Source organism: Rhinopithecus roxellana, chromosome 10 (assembly GCF_007565055.1).
Source record: "Rhinopithecus roxellana isolate Shanxi Qingling chromosome 10, ASM756505v1, whole genome shotgun sequence".
Lineage (NCBI taxonomy): Eukaryota > Metazoa > Chordata > Mammalia > Primates > Cercopithecidae > Rhinopithecus > Rhinopithecus roxellana.
Genome location: NC_044558.1, coordinates 84732292 through 84755280, shown reverse-complemented (window position 1 = coordinate 84755280; position 22989 = coordinate 84732292). Strand labels below are relative to the sequence as shown.

General features: G+C 46.7%; 1 protein-coding gene and 1 pseudogene across 2 annotated transcripts in view; one reads left to right on the top strand and one right to left on the bottom strand.

Moving 5' to 3' along the window:
• The window catches only part of SPPL3 (signal peptide peptidase like 3), a 139251-nt gene extending 125934 nt beyond the window's left edge, over positions 1–13317 (bottom strand). Inside the window, exon 1 of the mRNA XM_010368307.2 lies at positions 12812–13317. Coding sequence (XP_010366609.1) covers positions 12812–12834 — 23 coding nt within the window. The 5' untranslated portion in view covers positions 12835–13317. The remainder of the gene's footprint in view (positions 1–12811) is intronic.
• Positions 13318–21442: 8125 nt separating this feature from the next.
• On the top strand, positions 21443–22128 carry LOC104666357 (annotated as a pseudogene). Its single transcript, XR_004059707.1, has one exon. The product of XR_004059707.1 is annotated as a chloride intracellular channel protein 1 pseudogene (transcript).
• Positions 22129–22989: the final 861 nt, after the last annotated feature.

Genomic DNA, 22989 nt, shown 5'->3' with positions numbered 1-22989 from the left:
GCGCCCCTTTCTTTCTCTAGATGTTGTCAGGATATTAGGAAGTTAGACAAATCTGGCCATAACACTTGAACGAACTTGACAGTAACCATTTTATTTCTGTATTCCCTTCAAAGAGCAGTAAGATGTTCTCTCCTCTCTTCCATGTGCCTTGTCACCGTATTTTTAGGGAGATATTCTATTCTAAAATCCAGCATCTAACAAATTTCACCCCTAAAATATTCATTCCTTTACAAAGAGAATCTGACTACAAAAACTATCTGTAGGTTTTTGCACCATGAAATTAACGGCGTTGAACCTACCCTCACAGAGTTCATTGTCAAAATGGGAAGATGGTCACATTAAATACATTCAATACAAGGTCAGAAAATCCTGAGTGCTGCCCATATGATAGAAAAGAGCTGTAGGGCCGGGCGCGGTGGCTCAAGCCTGTAATCCCAGCACTTTGGGAGGCCGAGACGGGCGGATCACGAGGTCAGGAGATCGAGACCATCCTGGCTAACATGGTGAAACCCCGTCTCTACTAAAAAATACAAAAAACTGGCCGGGCGAGGTGGCGGGCGCCTGTAGTCCCAGCTACTCGGGAGGCTGAGGCAGGAGAATGGCGTGAACTCGGGAGGCAGAGCTTACAGTGAGCTGAGATCCGGCCACTGCACTCCAGCCCCGGCGACATAGTGAGACTCCATCTCAAAAAAAAAAAAAAAAAAAAAAAAAAAAAAAAGAAAAGAAAAGAGGTGTAGGCATCAGAAAAACATTTCTCCTGGGCCAATCGGAAGGCTCCACAGCAAAGGGAAAGCATTGCAGTTGGATCTTGAACAATGGGTAGGAGTCAACATGTTTAAGAGACTTGGAAGAACGGCAAACACAGCAGAAGAGTCACCTTACATAAAAGAGGAAACAGAAGTAACCCAGTTTGACTGAAGTAACAAGTAATATTTAAAGGAAATATAGGGAAGCAGGGTTATAAGACCAGATTGTTTTGAAAGTCAGATTGAAGAGGCTGGATTTTATATTCTATCAATAAAAAACCCAAACGCTATTAAAATACAATACAATCCAAAATTCAGTGGACAACATACAAACCAAGAAAGACAAAAACTAAATGTACACACTAAGGACTCCTCTGAAAGTCTCTTTACAACTTCTAACTGAAATCCATAACAATTTTTTAAAAGGTAGAAATCTCTAAACTGAAACTACAGTAAAAAATATATATATATTGGGCCGGGCATGGTGGCTCATGCCTGTAATCCCAGCACTTTGGGAGGCCGAGGTGGGCAGATCACGAGGTCAGGAGATCGAGATCATCCTGACTAACATGGTGAAACCCCATCTCTACTAAAAATACAAAAGATTAGCTGGGCGAGGCGGCGGGCACGTGTAGTCCCAGCTACTCGGGAGGCTGAGGCAGGAGAATGGCGTGAAAAAATATGTATATATTTTTTCTGAGATCAATTTCCTCTCCCTGCCTGCAAATATACAATTATCTCCCTTATTTATAAAAAACAAAAACAAAAGACCTTTAGACCCTGCTGTCTATACCATTCTCTTTCCTCAAATCTTTCACATCTTCTCAAATGGCCAGTACCCAGAAGATGCCTTTATTTCTTTATGACCTACTCCTGATTGGGCTTCCACCCTACTATTCTGATCTTTATTAGTGCACTCTCAATAATGACTTCCTTTACAAATTCAATAGCCTGCTTTTCTTCACTCTCTCTGAATCCTGTAGCATTTTACACTCCTGCCCCTAAAAATCATCTTGTGCCTTTTCATCGCCACTGCACTTTCCTAATTATCCTACCTCTGATGGAGCCTCTTCTGACTCCTCTTCTTCCTGCCATTTCTTATTTGTGAGTTTCCCAAGCCTCAATTTCTGGTCTTCCATTCTTTCCTCTACATACTCTTACCTTTTGGTTAATTGTTCTTACCTCATATCTTCAACTAGTTCTAGCCAGCCTAGCCACGGTCCCAGGTGGCATTTCTAGAAACATTTGCACTAATCAATGGCAAAGGTATTTGTTTTTCACAACTAATCTTTACTTCTAAAAGTAGTATTTTTGCAAGTAGGGGGCTGGGTACAGTGAGTCACACCTGTCTGTAATCCCAGCACTTTGGGAGGGCAAGGCACGCAAATCAGCCGGAGGTCAGGAGTTCACAACCAGCCTGACCAACATGGAGAAACCCCGTCTCTACTAAAAATACAAAATTAGCTGGGCGTGGTGGTGCATGCCTGTAATCCCAGCTACTCAGGAAGCTAAGGCAGAAGAATTGCTTGAGCCAAGATGGTGCCACTGCACTCCAGCCTGGGCAACAAGAGCAAAACTCCATCTCAACAACAACAACAAAACAAAACAAAACAAAGAAATGAGTGTAAATTTCAAAAGTTTATAAAGTCAGAGTATATAGTCAAAGGCTATCAGGCAAAGCTTGAAGATTTAGTCACGTTTGGAAGCTAAACAAGGTCTAGATAGAACTTAAAGAAACAACAAAACAAAGCAAAGTCAGGCACTGTACGTTGGTCTCAATGACTGTACAAGTAGCTTGAAGAAACAATGAGCAAAACTTTATTTGCTACACCTGCCCTATCTAGGTCAAGAGTGAAGCCCAAGCCTGAGGCCTCAGATGAAGGGAAGTGGGTGTGCTTGTCAGGCATGATGTGGGATAAGGAAACAGATAAACTGCTGGCCAGGCGCAGTGGCTCACGCCTGTAATCCCAGCACTTTGGGAGGCTGAGGTGGGTGGATCACCTGAGGTCACACGTTCAAGACTTAGCCTGACTAAAAACCAGCCTCACTAATATGGAGAAAACCTGTCTCTACTAAAAATATAAAAAATTAGCTGGGTGTGGTGGCACATGCCTATAATCTCAGCTACTAGTCTCCAGCCCAGACAGCAGAGCGAGAGCCCCTCTTAAAAAAAAAAAAAAAAAAAAAAAAAAAAAAAAAAAAAAAACCTGCTAGCAGCTCCTCCTCAGGCATTTTAGAAGGGCAGAAACCAAAAAAAAAAAAAAAAAAAAAGAAGGGTAGAAAACCGTACCATGCATTCCAAAGAAAAGCAGGGAAAGATGAGAACTATCCACTCTGCTGTTCTTTCTTCATTTAAGCAGATTATGAAGGAAAATGTCTTCAAAATTAAGATAAAACTAACATGAAAAAACAGGTTGGGCGTGGTGGCTCACACATGTAATCCCAGCACTTTGGGAGGCAGAGGTGGGTGGATCACCTGAGATCAGGAGTTTGAGATCAGCCTGGCCAACATGGTGAAACTCTTTCTCTACGAAAAATGCAGAAATTGCCGAGTGTGTTGGCGCACAGCTATAATCCCAGCTACTCAGGAGGCTGAGGCAGGAGAATCGCTTGAACCTAGGAGGTGGAGGTTGCAGTGAGCCAAGATTGTGCCACTGTACTCCAGCCTGGGTGACAAAAGCAAAACTCCATCTCAAAAAAAAAAAAAAAAAAAAAAGAAACAGCTTTACTCTTTATCTTTCTTCTTGTGGAACGTAGCCATGGACTATGAAACTTATAAACCAGTGACAACTTGGAGACCATTACTTCTTTGTATATAACATTATGTGACATTCTCAATACAAAGGACATAAGTGCTGGCTAAACTGTGAAACAAGAAGTCATTTCTATAGTGAGGAACTCTATCTGGAACCTATCTGGCTCTAACAAATAATGTACAGAACAAACAGCATGCTTCAGGGAGCACTTTGCAATGTACGAAGCATTTTTATGTACATCATCTCACTAAATCCTCACAACGAGGTGTACCTGTGGAGTACAACAGGTATAACTATTGTACCAAATACAACACCAGGACTAAGACATGGCTAGGTCACAGTTAACTAGAGATGAAAACCACCCTCACATTAAACATTTCCCGATTAGAAGAAACCATAACAGAATGAGGTGCTCATATCTCAAGATTTCAAATGAAAATTTAATGAGTGGCATAACACAACTGAATACTTTTTGAATAATCACTTACACTCAATACAATTCAAAATATGTAAAAACAACTAGGACACACCTCCACTTCAGAGCACTTAAAAAACAAATCCTTTGGTGGTTCCTCACTATACATGCTGGAACTCCAAAAGAGAGATAATTAAGTTTTCCTACCAGGTTAAGGAAAACTCTACAAACCAAGAAATGGGATTTTCCCATAAGGTCTCCATTAGGCTAAGGTATATTCCTTGGTCTAATACCTTGAAGATACCTACAAAAACTTTTTCTTAGGGGCTCAACCTAGTCATACCACAACAATGAAGTGGGACTGTTTCATTTTAAGCTGTGGCCCTAGTTTGACTTATTAATAAAATGTGAGAGGTAACAATTCATTGAGAGGATCATAGGGACTAACTGTCGATTTTTCCCTGTAAAACTGAACTTGATCATTTGGAGCCCCTCTGAGCTCCTCAGAGCTTAAAATTCCAGAAGACAAATATTCTGCCTCTAACTCTTTAAGTGAGGATAAGAAAATACATTACAGAAAGTGAAAGTTAGCTGGGCGTGGTGCCTCATGCCTGTAATCCCAACACTTTGGGAGGCTGAGGCAGGCATCATGAGGTCAGGAGTTCGAGACCAGCCTAACCAACATGGTGAAACCCCGTCTCTACTAAAGATACATTAAAAAAAAATTAGCCGGGCGAGGTGGTGCGCACCTGTAATCCCAGCTTCTTGGGAGGCCAAAGCAGGAGAATTGCTTGAACCTGGGAGGTGGAGGTTGCAGTGAGCCGAGATCGCACGACTGCACTCCAGCCTGGGTCACAGGGTGAGACTCCGTCTCAAAAAAAAAAAAAAAAAAAAAAAAGAAAAGAAAGTGAAAGTTGCAAACAATTTATACATACATCACATACAATCAGCATTTTAAATTCCTAAGAAGGAACCATTAAACTCTAGAAACATCAAAAATAGATTATTGAATTTTAAAAATCAAATTATACTTATAGCTTTACTGTCATGACAGCAGTCACAAAAAGTTTCAGATGCCAAAAGCAGCCAACTAAATAAAACGGCACTTGGTTATTAACACTCTCTCTTCTTAAGCCATCTCTAAATTTTCAAGAGATGGTTTGATAAAACAGATATGAACGATGAGAATGAAATAATTATTAATGTTGAAATAAAATACAAATATATAGATCTACACGTCACAATCCAATGGCATTTGTCATCTCTAAAATAAATGATCATGTAAAAATCTTTTTGAGAAATGCATGATCATTAAGCATTTATTTATTTATTTATTATTATTATTATTTTTTTTTTTTGAGACGGAGTCTCGCTCTGTCGCCCGGGCTGGAGTGCAGTGGCCGGATCTCAGCTCACTGCAAGCTCTGACTCCCGGGTTCACGCCATTCTCCTGCCTCAGCCTCCCGAGTAGCTGGGACTACAGGCGCCCGCCACCTTGCCCGGCTAATTTTTTGTATTTTTAGTAGAGACGGGGTTTCACCATGTTAGCCAGGATGGTCTCGATCTCCTGACCTCGTGATCCGCCCGTCTCGGCCTCCCAAAGTGCTGGGATTACAGGCTTGAGCCACCGTGCCCGGCCAGATCATTAAGCATTTAAATTCACAGTACTACCTGATACTTACAGGTTGATATGGTTACACTCTCCAGCTTTCTTTACCCCCTGAACGCTTTATAACAAACCTTGAGGAAAATGATTTAAATATAAATTCATGGTGTTAACTTTGGCTAATTTTAGTTTAAATCACACATCACCCAAACAACATTATCATAGCACTTTAACTATAGTAGGCAAAATACGTTTTTAAAATAATGAGCAAGGGCCAGGCGTGGAGGCTCACGCCTGTAATTCCAGCACTTTGGGAGGCCGAGGCGGGTAGATCATGAGGTCAGGAGATGGAGACCATCCTGGCTAACACAGTGAAACCCCAACTCTACTAAAATTACAAAAATTAGCCGGACATGGTGGCAAGCGCCTGTAGTCCCAGCTACTTGCGAGGCTGAGGCAGCAGAATCGCTTGAATCCGGGAGGCGGAGGTTGCAGTGAGCCAAGATTACGCCACTGCACTCCAGCCTGGGCTACACAGTGAGACTCCGTCTCAAAAAATAATAATAATAATGAGCAAATCTTCTAAAGTCTATAATGCTAGATACACATTTTCAACTACTTTCTCTCTGAAAAACTTCCATCAGCTACAGTCGGATATGATCATACCAGATACAACAATACACAACCGTAATCCAAAAGTAGAACTGACTTCTACTAGATACGGAGACCTGTGTTATTGGTCATTCTCAGGTTTAGTAATATTTGTAAATACCTGACATGTAATGTCCATTATCACAACAATACATCACCTCAATATAATATAGCCCTGAGATCAGAACTTAAAATTAGTAGCATGGGCCAGGCATGGTGGCTCATGCCTGTAATCCCAGCACTTTGGGAGGCCAAGGTGGGTGGATTGCTTGAGGTCAGGAGTTTGAGACCAACCTGGCCAATATGGCAAAACCTCATGTCTACAACAAAAAATTAGCTGGGCACGGTGGAGCGTGCCTGTAGTCCCATCTACTCGGGAGGCTGAGGCACGAGAATTGCTCAAACCTGGGAAGTGGAGGTTGCAGTAAGCCGAGATCGCGCCACCACACTCCAGCCTGGACAGAGCAAGACTCTGTCTTTAAAAAAAAAAAGAAAAAAGGCCGGGCACGGTGGCTCAAGCCTGTAATCCCAGCACTTTGGGAGACCGAGACGGGCAGATCACGAGGTCAGATCGAGACCATCCTGACTAACACAGTGAAACCCCGTCTCTACTAAAAAAAATACAAAAAAAAACTAGCCGGGCGTGGTGGCGGGCGCCTGTAGTCCCAGCTACTCGGGAGGCTGAGGCAGGAGAATGGTGTAAACCCGGGAGGCGGAGCTTGCAGTAAGCTGAGATCCGGCCACTGCACTCCAGCCTGGGCGACAGAGCGAGACTCCGTCAAAAAAAAAAAAAAAAAAGAAAAAAAGATGGGCAGCACAGAGCAGCCACCTACTTGTATCTATTAAATGCCAAGCACTGGAGAGAGTACCAGAACAGAAAGGGTTTTATCCTTATGTAGCTTATTTTGTTTATTGTCTGTTATCCCTCAGAGACACATACGAGATCAGACCATGAAGAACCACACTAAAGAATCTGGGTTTTATTCTAAGTGTGGCCAAAACCCATACTTTTAAGCAGAGAACTGGCAAGATTTGACTTAGGCTGTTAGAAGGCCAAGAAGGTACCAACAGGTAGATAATGCAAGAAACCCAGCAAAGAGGCCAATATAGGAACTCAAGCAAGAGGGCTGGCTTACAGTAAAGACTGTGGAAACATTAAGTGGACAGATTCAATGTCAGAATTTTGGTGTTAGATAATCTTCACTTTGAGCCCTTTACGATTTACACCCTTGGGCAAGTTACTTATACGCTTTGAGTCTCAATTTCCTTACTTAGCAATGCTTGTAAAACTCTATCACATAGAAAATACACAAGTTATTACGATAGTACTTTGGTAACAAAACTCACTTGAAGGAGTTCAAATAAATTGACTTCCTTTTCCCTCACACCAACATTAGTAATGTTTAGCAGGGCTCAATAGCAGTTATATATAAGTATCACATTTTGCTTCATCAAGAGACGAGTTCCTGTTTCTCACAGAACTTACACTAAAACTGCTCATAAATATACAGGAAGCAAGGTGTTTTTCTCAAATTAATAAAAGTCCAGTTAGCACACTCAATCTATGTTTTCACACGCATTCTTTTACTTCCTCAGTGCATGTGAGAAAAAAGGCTATACGCAGAATCTTGTAGTTAAATTGTGATAAAGATTCTGGTGTTACGAATTATTTCCATTTATTTTGTCAATAGCTTTTATTTAGGACTTTAATAAAGGATGGCATTCCTCATTCTTGCAGCACTGGTACATCAGGAAACCAAGTTACCAAAAGCCCTCTTTGATAAGTACATGGGTGATAAACAATTACCTTTCATTCAGTAGCATTCTCCTTATGTTTACTATTCTTTCAACAAAGAATGAAGCATCCTGAAATTCAGTGTCCTATTTACCACTCGGTATTTACTAAGCAGGGGCTATGTGTACTACAATGTGCTAGGCACTATGGGAGAACCAAGGTTAGTGTTACATGGTCCTTACACTCAAGGAGTTTACAATCTAGTTAGGAGATTAGGTATTTACATGAGATAAGGAAGGAATGATGCAGACAAAACTGTAAGTATTAAAAATTAAAAGATCGCTGGGAGCGGTGGGTCACGCCTATAATCCCAGCACTTCGGGAGGCTGAGGCCGGCGGATGACCTGAGGTCAGGAGATCAAGACCATCCTGGCTAACTCGGTGAAACCTCTTCTCTACTAAACTACAAAAAATTAGCCAGGCGTGGTGGCGGGTGCCTGTAATCCCAGCTACTGGGGAGGCTGAGGCAGGAGAGTCACTTGAACCTGGGAGGCGGAGGTTGCAGTGAGCCGAGATGGCACCACTGCACTCCAGCCTGGGCGACACAGCAAGACCCTGCCTCAAAAAAAAAACTATATCATTTTCATATGGGGTGGTCAGAAAATGCTTCACAGCTAAGCAGAATTTGAGTTGAACCCTTGAGTACAGAATTTTGATGGAATTTGCTAGGAAGATAGCAAGCACACATGAACTTACATATAAGGGCTTTTTGAAAAAACTTTTTATCCTGAAAAAATTTAAACATGTAAAAGTCAACAGAACAATAAACCTCCACGTACTCATCACCCAGCTCCAGTAATGATCAACTCATTACTAATAATTTACATGTCTTATTATATGAAAATCCTAAAGGAGCCCATCTGCATACGCCTTTACATTCTTCACTGATTCCATCCTCAGACAAATCGATAGTGGCACAACAGTCTCCACAGTTTGGTTTTTCCAAAGGTCGCATACAAATAAAAAGCACAAGTCTGTTTAAAAAAATAAAGCGGGGCCGGGCAGGGTTGCTCATGCCTATAATCCCAGCACTTTGGGAGGCCAAAGCAGGCAGATCACTTGGGCTGAGTTCAAGACCAGCAAGCGCAACATGGCGAAACAAAAAAATGCAATAATCAGCCGGGCGTGGTGGGGCACGCCTGTAGTTCCAGCTACTCAGGAAACCGAGGTGGGAGGATCGCTTAAGCCCTGGAGGCGCTGCTGTGACCTTGCCACTGCACTCCAGCCTGCATGACAAAGTGAGACCCCATCTCAAGGGGGAAAAAAAAAGAGATCAATTGCCGGGCATGGAGGCTCACGCCTGTAAGCCCAGCATTTTGGGAGGCCAAGGCAGGCAGATTGCTTGAGGTCAGGAGTTCAAGACCAGCCTAGGCAACATGGCAAAACCTTCTCTCTAGTAAAAATACAAAAAAAAAAAAAAAAAAAAAAAAAACAACTAGCAGACGTGGTTGCGCACGTCTGTGGTCCCAGCCACCTGCGGGGGGCTGAGGCAGGAGGATCATCTGAACCTGGGAGGCAGAGACTGCAGTGAGCAATGAGCTTAGATCGGGCCACTGCATTCCAGCCTGGGCGAAAGAGTGAGACCTGTCTCTCACACACACACAAAAAGTAATCAACTCTTGATTGTTTGCACAAGCCAAAGGAAGAGAGACAAAGATAACTGCAAAATGACGGATAATCCAAAAATCAGTTTACACAGACTACTGGAATACCTTTTCCATACTTATATTTCAATAAGAATGAGTAAAATGATGGGAGAATTCATGTCAGACAAAATAGAGCATCACAAGTGAAGTACTTAAAACATATCACTTGGCCTCCCAAGCCTGTTTCTTCCTCTATAAAATAGGGAAGTATCACCTACCTCAGAAACTTGTGAGAATTAAATGTGTATATTTAATGCCATGTGTATAGCTCCTTATTTTATTACATTATTAGTCAGTTGACTCAGGAACAACTATTAAATAGGAAGCTGCGGCCGGGCACGGTGGTTCATGCCTGCAATCCCAGCACTCTGGGAAGCCGAGGCGGACAGATCACAGGGTCAGGAGTTCGAGACCAGCCTGGCCAACATGGTGAAACCTCATCTATACTAAAATTACAATAAAAGCTGGGCATGGTGGCACATGCCTGTAGTCCCAGCTACTCGAGAGGCTGAGGCACATGAACTGCTTGCACCTGGGAGGCGGAGGCTGCAGTGAGCCAAGATGGCGCCACTGCACTCCAGCCCGGGTGACAGAGCGAGACTCTGTCTTAAAAAAAAAAAAAAAAAAGCAAACTGCCCGGTTTCCCCAGTCTCCGCTTGTATGCCACCCTCTCTCTAGATCATGTAAAAATTTTCTCCATCTCAAAAACCTGCTAAAGGTGAGGGGCTAAGCTCCCTGATTTCAAGGAATTTCTTTGCCTGCAAAGCAAACAGAGCGGACCCTGAAGGAAGTATTTTAGTAGAATAAATGTGTAAATTGTCAAACTTCACAAAGTAATCCCTCCTTAATAGTGCCAACTAATGTCAGAGAGAGGTAGTGTGCGTCCAACCTACCTTGTAAAACATTTTCATTTTCCCCATTTCTTGAGCACTGAGTTTTCTATTCTTTCAACCATCCGTGGCCTTTGTACAGCACAGTAAAAACAGCAAAGCAGCCATTAGGACTGTCAGGGCCACAGCCATTAGGGCCAGAGTATGCGAAGCTCAAGATGAGTAACCACAAGGCATGACAAAAACACCTTCACCTTCATTTCTTACTCTGTCCAGAAGGAAGCTGAAACTGTAATCTTGTGTTCCCTATGACCTGCTACTGAAGGGCAGCTGTCACTCAAAACTATGAAATTAGCTTAAACCTCTTCTTAGAGCACGTGTTCACCAAGATTTTAGTTCTTCCTTTGGGGTTACTTTGTCTCTCAGTTACCTTCTTGAGATTGCATATACATCACTGAAGTTCCCTTAAGAATTATCATCTTCGGCCGGGCACGGTGGCTCAAGCCTGTAATCCCAGCACTTTGGGAGACCGAGACGGGCGGATCACGAGGTCAGGAGATCGAGACCATCCTGGCTAACATGGTGAAACCCCGTCTCTACTAAAAATACAAAAAATAGCCGGGCGAGGTGGCGGGCACTTGTAGTCCTAGCTACTCGGGAGGCTGAGGCAGGAGAATGGCGTGAACCCGGGAGGCGGAGCTTGCAGTGAGCTGAGATCCGGCCACTGCACTCCAGCCAGGGCGACAGAGCGAGACTCCGTCTCAAAAAAAAAAAAAAAGAATTATCATCTTCCATCCCCAACTCCCTTTCTCTATGTGAAGACACAATGAGTTACTGACTTATAACCTCTAACACTATAAATAATCCACTCAAACTCTTCTACCTAAAACCATTCCTTATTTTCAGGTATTATCCATTTCTTGGATGTTTCTCTAGGATAATTAAAATTAATATAGTAAGATCTGCGGCACTTCACAGTTTGCCAAGTGCTTTCTAAACGTACTCAATCCTTACAGGCTGTGGAAAAGGTAATTCCCTCTACTTTATAGGTAAGGAAAAAGGACCGAAGAACTCACAATCATGTCGTATCAACAAAGCAAGTTGATGGCAAACCGGACCTCCGAAATAGGTCTTCCAACTTCACACGCCATGCTCTTCTCATTCTATTATGCTCTTTTCTAAGAAGGGAATGTCTACAGTTCTGTCCCAAACCACACTTGCTTCAAGAGTAAACCATTTCAAACCATTTCTCTAGACTGCAGCCAGGTCCCCCACTCCTACAATCATGCCATTTCTTGCTTCCTCACTCTCCAGCTATGACTTCCTTCTCACTACCCGATTTCCACTCTTCATGGAATCTGCCATCATTCCTTCAACCCGTCATCCAAATATCCCACCTCTGCATGCTAAAGACCTCTTACGATCCTTCTCCCAAACCCTGGCACTCCCTTCTCCGGAAATGCAGGTTGTCACCCCATAAGCTACATAGCAGCTTCTTACTTCTCGGCCCTTAATAAACTACATAGTAGCTTCTAGCTTCTCGGCCCTTAACGAGCTACTTACTAACTTTAAAAGCCCCACAGAAATGAACTTAACTTGCAGGTCCTCCACCTCCATACTTGGCCCTGGGCGCCATTCCTCTTAAAATAATAGTACTAACCCTTACAAAGACTCTGCCCATGCCCCACTGTCACCAACGAATTCCTAAACAGGTTCTTCAAACAGGCTCCTCTTCCAACCTCTTCGAAGACCAGTGACTCCCCTCCAAGGTTCGCGGACTCTCCCCGCGCAGTTTTCCTCCCCTCACTCCCGGGCCTCTGCCCACCTCACCAACTCTCCCTGGGCTCCCTGTCCCAGAGCTAAGCAGCGGCCCCGCAGCTGCGGCGGCTGCTCCACTCTCCCAACTTAGGAAGTTCTGCCTCTATCACCTGTTCTCACTAGAGCTTCCTCTCATCTCAGCGGCCCACCTTTGCCCTGGCCTGCCTCTCTCCACCCTTTCGAGTCCTCCTGCCCAGGAAACACCCCAAGAGTCAGTTCCGGGGTGCCGGTCGGATTCAACTTCCCATCCGTGGGATTCCCACCCCCGGGGTCGTGCTCCCCTTCTCCATCACCTGCTCCGCCCATAGCCAGATGACATCCGCCGCTGCCTCCTCCTCCATCCCCCTTCTTGGATGCCGGGTCCCCGGCCACTCACCGCCTTCCGCGCGCGCCAGCTGCCCCCTCCGGTGGGGAGGAGGGGGGCGTGCACCCCAACCCGCGCCGCCCCCACGACACGCACCTGTTCCTCCTCCTCCCCCCGGCGGGCCGCGCCGGCGCCCCGACCCCCACCCTCGCCGCGCCCCGGCCTCCTGGAGCCCCGCACTCACCATGAGTAGGTCTGCTCCGCCATGGCGCTGCCTCTCGTGGGCTCCGCTGCAGGCTGTGGCCGGGCCCGGCGGCGGGTTCGCTCGGGCCGTAGCTGAAGGCGCGGCCGGGGTCCGGCGCTTGCTCGCTCGCTGGCTCGCTGGTTGCACGGCAGGCCGGGAAGGCGACTGGCGGGGAGAGGCCGGGCTCCGAGGCGGCCCCGCTCCCTGGGCCCCGGGGCGGGGCGGGCTCCGCTCTCGGCCTCCCTCACCCGCGGCGGCGGCGGCGGCTCCGCTGCAGCTCCAAACCCAACATGGCGGCGGCGGCGGCGGCGCGGAGAACAAGGGGGCCCCGGTGCGGGGGAACGGGAAGATGGGCCCGTGCTCACTGCGCGCCGGGCCGCAGGAGCGCCGCGCTCGGGCGGCGGCGGCGGCGGCCGGGGGACATGGCCGGCGGGCGGAGGCGGCGGCAGCTGAGGGGGGCGCTAGGCGATGAGGCGAGGCCACTCGATCACACCCGCCAAGGGGAGGAGGGGCGGAGGCGGGGGCGAGCCTTGGCCCTGCGCGGGTCACGTGCCCAAAACACGCTCACGTGACGCGCGCCACGCCCCTCGAGCCGGGCCCATGCGCGGAGACTTCGGCCAGTGGGTTCTAGGCGGCTGCTGCTCTCGCAGCCCGAGCTGTTGGGCCGCCTCCCGCTGCCTGGTGCCGCCCCCCTCCCCAGGCGGAGATGTCGCCTCGGGTACCCTCTTCCGCCGCTTTCCGAGGGGCTGCTGCACCAGCCAATCGGGAACCCCGATGCGCGTCTGTTGGCTACCACTCAGCTGTCAACCGTCAGTCAACAGTCTGCTGGCCACAGGCGCCCCAACTGTCAGTCAACCTGTCAGTCAGCAGGCAGAGGGCTGCATTCCTTCGTTCGTATATTCCTTGGTTCATTCATTCAGGTAGCAAATATTCCAGGCAGCCAACCTTTATTGCGCCCAGGCCCGGGACCAAGTCGGATACCCCACGCTTGCCTTAACTGAATCAATCAACAGCTATTTGTTGGGTGCCAACCATGTGTCAACCCACTCTGCCTTCCTAGAGCTTACATTCTAGAGGAAGAGACATAGTCCAAGCCCACAAATAAAATAAGATAATTTCAGATGCTGCTAAGTTTTACGAAAACACGTTGTGTTTTGTTTTGTTTTGTTTTTTGTTTTTTGAGATGAAATCTCGCTCTGTCGCCCAGGCTGGAGTGCAGTGGCGCGATCTCGGCTCACTGCAAGCTCTGCCTCCCAGGTTCACGCCATTCTCCTTCCTCAGCCTCCCGAGTAGCTGGGACTACAGGCGCCCACCACCACGCCCGGCTAATTTTTTCTATTTTTAGTAGAGACGGGGTTTCACCGTGTTAGCCAGGATGGTCTCGATCTCCTGACCTCGTGATCCGCCGGCCTCGGCCTCCCAAAGTGCTGGGATTACAAGCGTGAGCCACCACTAACACAAAGTGAGGGGACAGAGAGTGAGTAGAAGTGTGGGTTACTTTAGATAGGGTGGTCAAGGAAGGCCTCGCTTAGGACGTGACATTTGAGCTGATATTAAATGATGGCAGAGAGCTGGCCTTGCAAAGATCCACAGGAAAAGAGTTCCTGGCAGAGGGAACAGCAAGGGCAGAAAGCTCAGGAAACCGTCCATTTGGAGGACTGGAAGCAGACACAGAAGTAGACACAGTAGAGCTAGACCAGAGACCAACAGCGTGAATCTGGGACTTGGAGGGAGAAATTAATTGAGGCCCCAGGTACTGGGGAATGCTTCCCCAGAAGCGGTGAAGCCCTCTGAAAGGGTGAGAGGCTTATCAAAGAAAAGGCATTCTTTGGGCCGGGTGCAGGGGCTCACACCTGTAATCCCAGCACTTTGGGAGGCCAAGGCGGGCGGATCATGAGGTCAGGAGATCGAGACCATCCTGGTTAACACAGTGAACCCAGTCTCTACTAAAAATACAAAAAATTAGCCGGGCATGGTGGCGGGCGCCTGTAATTCCAGCTACTCGGGAGGCTGAGGCAGGAGAATGGCTTGAACCCGGGAGGCGGAACTTGCAGTGAGCCGAGATCAGGCCACTGCACTACAGCCTGGGCGACAGAGCAAGACTCCATCTCAAAAGAAAAAAAAAGAAAGAAAGAGAGAGAGAGAGAGAGAGAGAGAGAAAGAGAGAAAGAGAGAAAGAGGAGAGAAAGAGAGAAAGAGGAGAGAAAGAGAGAAAGAGAGAAAGAAAGAAAGAAAAGACATTCTAGGAAGATAGAGTGGCGTGAAGTAAGGCCCAATTCAAGGTGAGCTTGAATCCAAGAGTCGAATGGGTGATTTGTGCTGGAGTGTTGGGAGAAGATACTGAAGAGATGCACTGAGGCCAGACTTTGAGGGTCCAGCTAAGCCTCCCTGCCAGTTACTGTGTTCGTGAATAAAAGTGATTAACCAGTGCAGCTTCAGAATCTAGAAACATGCCTGGGCAACAGATAACACTAACCCTCCTGGACACCCCTCCACCCCCACCCTTCACCCCCCAGTTTCTCTGCAGAAGGCGAAACTCACACACCTGAAACCAACGTACTCAAGCTTCTCTGCAGCTTGCCCAACTTTAGGCCAGAATTGAGCTCTGCTCCAGTTTCCCAGGGCCTGCCCAGGCATACAGGGAACACCACACCCTGAATCTATCTCCAAATGGATCAGCTGGCCATTGCCCATACATCTGCTACTTGCTTGTTCCCCAAGGGAAACCCTTTAAAGAGAAAGCCAAGTACACTTTCCCTTCAGAAGCAAGCGCTCCTTCCTTATTCCCCCACTGCCAGGTGCCAGGACCAGTTAGGTTCCAAGTGTTTCCTCCAAAGCTCTGTCAGAGAGCCCTGGGAAAAGGCTCACTGGTAAGATTGGGTCCAGGCTGGGCTCAATGGCTCACGCCTGTAATCCCAGCTCTTTGGGAGGCCAAGGAAGGTGGATCAGGAGGTCAAGAGATCGTGACTATCCTGGCCAACATGGTGAAACCCTGTCTCTACTAAAAATACAAACATTAGCTGGGCGTGGTGGCCCATGGCTATAGTGCCAGCTACTTGGGAGACCTGAGGCAGTAGAATTGCTTGAACCGGGGAGTGGAGGTTGCAGTGAGCCGAGATCGTGCCACTGCACTCCAACCTGGCGACAGAGTGAGACTCCGTCTCAATAAAAAAAAAAAGATCAAGGTCCAGGGGAGGGTTTGAGGCAGGGCAACAAGAAAATATGAGATCATCAGGGACCCTTATTCTCGCTATTCACAGGAAGACACCAGCCTGCAAAGACCTGTCCAGCCATAAACCCACCAGATGTAGGGATATTAAGGGGAGATGAGAAGACAAAGGGGCTAAATTCTTTTTAATTTAATTAATGTTTTTGTTTGTTTGTTTTTGAGACAGAGTCTTGCTCTGTCACTCAGGCTGGAGTGCAGTGGTGTGATCTCCGCTCACTGCAACCTCTGCCTCCCAGGTTCGAGTGATTCTCTTGCCTTAGCCTCCCGAGTAGCAGGGATTATAAGCGTGCACTACCACATCTAACTTATTTTTTATTTTTAGTAGAGATGGAGTTTCACCCTGTTGGCTAAACTGATCTCGAACCCCTGGCCTCAAATGATCCGCCCACCTCAGCCTCCCAAAGTGCTGGGATTACAGACATGAGCCACCACGCCCAACCAGGGCCTAAATTCTTGACATTCATTTAGCTCTTACAACGTTGCCAAGTGATTTTACAGAAAGCCAACTGTGTCCTTGAACGTGACACAGTCATTCTGAGTCTCGAAGGGGCACAGAGTGAGGCTTTAGGTCCCATGGAAGAGGCCAGAAGCCGTTGGAAGTGGCTTTGGGTGATGCAGAAGCTTTTTCTTTGGAGAGCTAAGAACAAAACAGATCAGACATGACACTTTTGAAATAAAAATGCCACGCTGAGCCTCTGGGCGATTCACTCGGGCTTTGGTTCCCAGTGAGTCACAGAAGTCAAAGCCAAGTGGAAAGTTGGTGCTGGATGAATGAAACGGGAGCTGCTGGAGTAGGAAAGTCGAGGCCTTCCCAGAAGCAAAGGGGCCATTCTTTTCAGTGGGAAAACATCTGGTGGAAGAAAGGAGGGAGAAGGGGTTTGGTGAAGGTACAGTGAATGAGGAGAGGTTTTCTTCTCTCTGTCTGAACCAGAGACCTCCGAAGTGTTTCTTGAGGAAGTGTGGCTACAGACCCTATAAGAACCCACAAGCACTTGCCAGGGCCGGGATGGTGTTCAGGCCATGGAAATACCGTGTAGCTGGTCCCAGGAAGATGAAGTGTGGGCCCAGAGACTAATGGCTTGAGCATCTCAGGCTAAGGTTGCCTTAGTAGATGGCACCTCCAGATCCTAGTCAACATCTCTACAGGTTTGAAGTCGCCCCAGAGGGCAAGGTTGGAATAAATTGAAGCCTGTGGCTTGGCTGTGAACTGCCCAGACTATGGCATCTGGGGAGAGACTTTTTAATTTTTTTAAATTTGCATTTTATTTTGAGACAGAGGCTTGCTCTGTCATATGGGTTGGAATGCAGTGGCGTAATCTCAGCTCACTGAAACCTCCACCTCCTGGGTTCAAGCCATTCTACTGCCTCAGCCTCCCAAGTAGCTGGGATTAATATGCACCCATCACCATGACCCGCCACTTTTTGTATTTTTAGTAGAGACGGGGTTTCACCATGTTGGCCAGGCTGGTCTCAAACTCCCAGTTGTATCAGGCAGGTGTGCTTGGCAAGAGACTCAGACATTAGGCTCCCCCCAGGAGGAGTGCTTTGTCTCTCTGCACCCCACTGCAGGTGAGAGCGCTACAACGTGTGCAGTGTTTGTTAAAAGAAGCCATGGAGGCTTGGTGCGGTGGCTCACGCCTGTAATCCCAGCACTTTGGGAGGCCTAGGCGGCCAGATCACCTGAGGTTGGGAGTTCAAGACCAGCCTGGCCAACATGGAGAAACCCCGTCCCTACTAAAAATACAAAAATTAGCTGAGTGGTAGTGGCACATGCCTGTAAACCCAGCTGCTAGGGAGGCTAAGGCAGGAGAATCGCTTGAACCTGGGAGGCGGAGGTTGCAGTGAGCCGAGATCGTGCCATTGTACTGCAGCCTGAGCGACTGGGCGAGACTCCATCTCAAAAAAACAAAAAGAAAGAAAGAGGCTATGGAGGTGCCTCTAATTATCAACACAGTAATTATAGGATAGCTTCTTCTACCAAGTATGTTCAAAAGAGACTTGGGGAGTCTCCCCCAGGATGGGTCCTCTGCCTTAGGCACAGACTCCAGGGAGCTGGCATTACCAGGTCTGTCTGGGCTGCCTAAGCATTGTTTCTGAGAACATCAAGGCTCAGGTCTGACCTGGCTCTACCTGTCCCTCCAGCCCATTTCTCCCCTCTGTCATCTACCCCTCGCCCCCACACACATGCATGCGCACTTTGTTTGTATTCCTTAATGACCTGCTTGCAGCTTCCCCATGGGCTATTGTCTTTTTTGCTTCTGAACCTCTGATCAAGTCCAGGAGGTTTCTCATTGGCTTTTTTTTGTTTGTTTGTTTTAAGACAAAGTCTCACTCTGTCGCCAAGGCTGCTGTGCAGTGGTGCCATCTAAGCTCACTGCAACTTTCGCCTCCTGGGTTCAAGTGATTCTCCTGCTTCAGCCTCCCGAGTAGCTGGGATTACAGTTGCCCACCACCACCATGCCCGGCTAATTGTTTTTTGTATTTTTAGTGGAGACGGGTTTGGCCATGTTGCCCAGGCTGGTCTCAAACTGCTGACCTCAAGTGATCTACCCGCCTTTGCCTCCCAAAGTGCTGGAATCACAGGTGTGAGCCACGGTGCCTGGCCTCCCATTGCCTCTGAACTGCTGCTTATAGTTTTGGGGGCTTGACTGCAATGTCACATCCTCCAGGAAATCTTACTTGACCAAAACCTGGGCTGGGTTAGATACTTCTCTGCATTCTCATCGTCCTCTGAATTTGCCCACATGACACTTGGCATAATGAACTGTCATCGACCGTTTACTTGTCAGTTTCTCCCTTACCTTGTGAATGCTTCTTGGGAAGGGATTGTAACTTGTTGCCAGTTATAGCCTATGTGCCCAGCAGAGAGGTTAGCCCAGAATAGAAGTGCGATGTCTGTAGAATGAACGTTTGAGTGAAGGGGAAAGCAAGCCAGGATCTAGAACAACTTGTTTTGCCTGATGTCATACTCAACATCCACTTCTGTCCTCCGCCACTCCCTCCTTGACTAAGAGTGAGAGTTCTTAAGGGAAGAGAGATACGGGAAGGCAGATCAGAAGTGAGGTATATGGTGAGCTTATTAGACGCAGGGTCACTTGAGTTCTTTGAACACGGGTTTTCAGAAAACGTTTTTTAGAGAAGTTTCAGGTTTACAGAAAAATTGATGGGAAAGTACAGAGAGTTCCCATATAGGCCTCTCCCTCCAGTAAATCTCCCCTATTAATCACATGGTATATTAGTGTAGTACATTTGTTACAGTTGATGAGCCAATAATGAGATTAGGTTTTACTCTTCATGTTGTACAGTCTATGGGCTTTGACAAATATACTATGGTATGTAACCACCACTATAATGTTATACGGAATAGTTTCACAGCCCCAAAAATCTCCCACCCTCTGCCCATTCATCCCTCCCTCCCCATCAAATTCTGGCAACCACGAATCTTTTTATTGTCTCCATAGTTTTGCCTATTCCAGAATGTCCTATCATTGGAGTCTTACAGCATGTAGCCTTTTCAGGCTGGCTTTTCACTTAGCAGTATACTTTTGATATTTTTCCGTGTCTTTTCGTGTTTTGATAGCTCATTTCTCTTTATTGCTGAATAATATTCCGTTGTATGAATGTACCAGAGTTTGTTCATCCCTTCACCTATTGAAGGACACTTTGGTTGCTTCCAACTTTTGGCAAGTATGAATAAAGCAGCTCTCAATATTTGTGTGTAGGTTTTTTTTTTTTTTTTTTTTTTAGACGGAGTCTGGCTCTGTCGCCCAGGCTGGAGTACAGTGGCTGGATCTCAGCTCACTGCAAGCTCCGCCTCCCAGGTTTGCGCCATTCTCCTGCCTCAACCTCCCAAGTAGCTGGGACTACAGGCGCCCACCACCTCCCCCGGCTAGTTTTTTGTATTTTTTTAGTAGAGACGGGGTTTCACCGTGTTAGCCAGGATGGTCTCGATCTCCTGACCTCATGATCTGCCCGTCTCGGCCTCCCAAAGTGCTGGGATTACAGGCGTGAGCCACCGCGCCTGGCCTGTGTGTAGGTTTTGTGTGGATGTGTTTTCAATTTATTTGGGTATACCATGGATACTATGGATTTTTTGAAAGAATCTTGTTTAATTTCCAAATACTTGGGGCTTTCCTGGATATCTTCTTTGTTATTGATGTCTAATTTAATTATGTTGTGGTCAGAGAATATATTCTGTAAGATTTCAGTCTTCTGAAGCTTATTGAAACTTGTTTATAGCCAACATATGGTTTATTTTAGTGACTATTCCAGATGCACTTTAGAAGAATTCTATTATTTTGGGGTGCGGTGTTCTATAATAGTCAACTAATTCAAGGTGGCTGATAATGTTGTTCAGGTATTCTATGTCCTTACTGATTTTTTTGTCTAGCAGCTCAATCAATTATTAACAGATAATTAAATTTCTAATTATGAATTTGTTTACTTCTTCATTTAATTATATCCATTTTCCTTTATGTATTTGGAACTATGATTAGGTTGAGACTTTAAAATTGTTATATCTTCTTAATGAAGTGCCCCTTTTATCATTATGAAACACCTCTCTTAGGTTCTTAGTTTTGAAGTCTACTTTATCTGATATTAATATAGCTTTCTTATGACGTGTGTTTTTATTTTAGGTCATTTTTCCAACCTTTTACTCTCAACCTCAGTGTGGGTTTGTATTTAAAGTGTGTGCCAGCCAGGCGCGGTGGCTCATGCCTGTAATCGCAGCACTTTGGGAGGCCGGGGCGTGTGGATCATGAGGTCAGGAGATAGAGACCATCCTGGCTAACATGGTGAAGCCCCTTCTCTACTTAAAAAAAAAAAAAATTAGCCAGGCGTGGTGGGTGCCTGTAGTCACCGGTACTCGGGAGGCTGAGGCAGGAGACTGGCGTGAACCCGGGAGGCAGAGTTTGCAGTGAGCCAAGATCGCGCCACTGCACTTCAGCCTGGGAGACAGAGCAAGACTCCATCTCAAAAAATAAATAAATAAATAAATAAACAAACAAACAAACAAATAAATAAATAAATAAAAAGTGTGTGCCGGCTGAGCGCAGTGGCTCACGCCTGTAAACCTAGCAGTTTGGGAGGCTGAGGCGGGTGGATTGTCTGAGCTTAGGAGTTCAAGACCAGCCTGGGCAGCACGGTGAAATCCCGCCTCTACTAAAACACACAAAAAAATTATCCAGGCATGGTGGCGCATGCCTGTGGCTCCAGCTACTCAAGAAACTGAAGCAGGATAATTGCTTGAACCTGGGAGGCAGAGGTTGCAGTGAGCCAAGATCGCACCACTGCACTCCAGCCTGTGTCTAGCCTGGGCTACAGAGCGACACTCTGTCTCAAAAAAAAAAAAAGGGACGCAAACACGGCTGAAGAACAACCGCCAATTGAACTGTTCGTGAAGGCTGGCAGTGATGGGGCCGAGATTGGGAACTGCCCCTTCTCCCCGAGAGAAGTGGGTGCTGTGGGTCAAGGGAGTCACCTTCAATGTTACCACCATTGACACCAAGAGATGGACCGAGAGAGTGCAGAAGCTGTGCCCAGGAGGGCAGCTCCCATTCCTGCTGTATGGCACTGAAGTGCACACAGACACCAACGAGATGGAGGAATTTCCGGAGGCAGTGCTGTGCCCTCCCAGATACCCCAAGCTGGCAGCTCTGAACCCTGAGTCCAACACAGCTGGGCTGGACATATTTGCCAAATTTTCTGCCTACATCAAGAATTCAAACTCAGCACTCAATGATAATCTGGAGAAGGGACTCCTGGAAGCCCTGCAGGTTTTAGACAATTACTTAACATCCCCGCTCCCAGAAGAAGTGGATGGAACTAGTGCTGAAGATGAGGGCATCTCTCAGAGGAAGTTTCTGAATGGCAACGAACTCACCCTGGCTGACTGCAACCTGTTGCCAAAGCTACACATAGTACAGGTGGTATGTAAGAAGTACTGGGGATTTACCATCCCCGAGGCCTTCCCCGGAGTGCCTAGGCACTTGAGCAATGCTTATGCGTGGAAGAATCTGCCTCCACCTGCCCAGGTGGCGAGGAGATCAAGCTTGCCTATGAGCAAGGGGCCAAGGCCTTCAAATAAGCCCCTCCTGGGACTTCCTCAACGCCCTCCGTTTTCTCCACAAAGGCCCCGGTGGTTTCCACATTGCTACCCAAGGGACACACTCCAAAATGGCCAGTGGGCAGGAAATCCTGGAGCCCTTGTTCTGGGATGGTGTGGTGGAAGAGGGGATGAGGGAAAGAAATGGGGGAGCTGGGTACGATTTTTATTGTGGGGTGGCATGGGCAGGACAACATATTTCAGTAACAAAATAGAGAAAAAAATGAAAAAATAAATAAGCAGCCACCTAAGAAATAAAGAAAAAATTTTAAATACAATTTAAAAACATTTACTCACCTGTTTATCATCTCAAGTATTTTTTATTCCTCTCTATATTTCTGAGTTTTTATCCGATACCATCTCCTTCAGCCAGATGAGCTTTCTTTGGTGTTTCTTTTTTTTTTTTTTTTTCTGAGACGGAGTCTCATTCTGCTGCCCAGGCTGGAGTGTGGTGGCATGATCTCGGCTCACTGCAGCCTCCGCCTCCTGGATTCAAGGGATTCTCCTGGCTCAGCCCCCTGAGTAGCTGGGATTACAGGTGCCTACCAGCATGCCTGGCTAATTTTTGTGTTTTTGGTAGAGATAGGGTTTCACCATGTTTGCCAGGCTGGTCTCAAACTCCTGACCTCAAATGATCCGCCCTTCTCAGCCTCTCAAAGTATTGGGATAACAGGCATGAGCCTCCATGCCCTGCTGATGTTCCTTATAATACAGGTCTGCTGGTGACAAACTCAGTTTTTGTTTATCTGATAATGTCTCTATTTTGTCTTCATTTTTGAAGGATAGTGTTACTGGATATAGAAATCTAATTTGAGTGTCTGTTTTCATTCTTTCTCTTTCTTC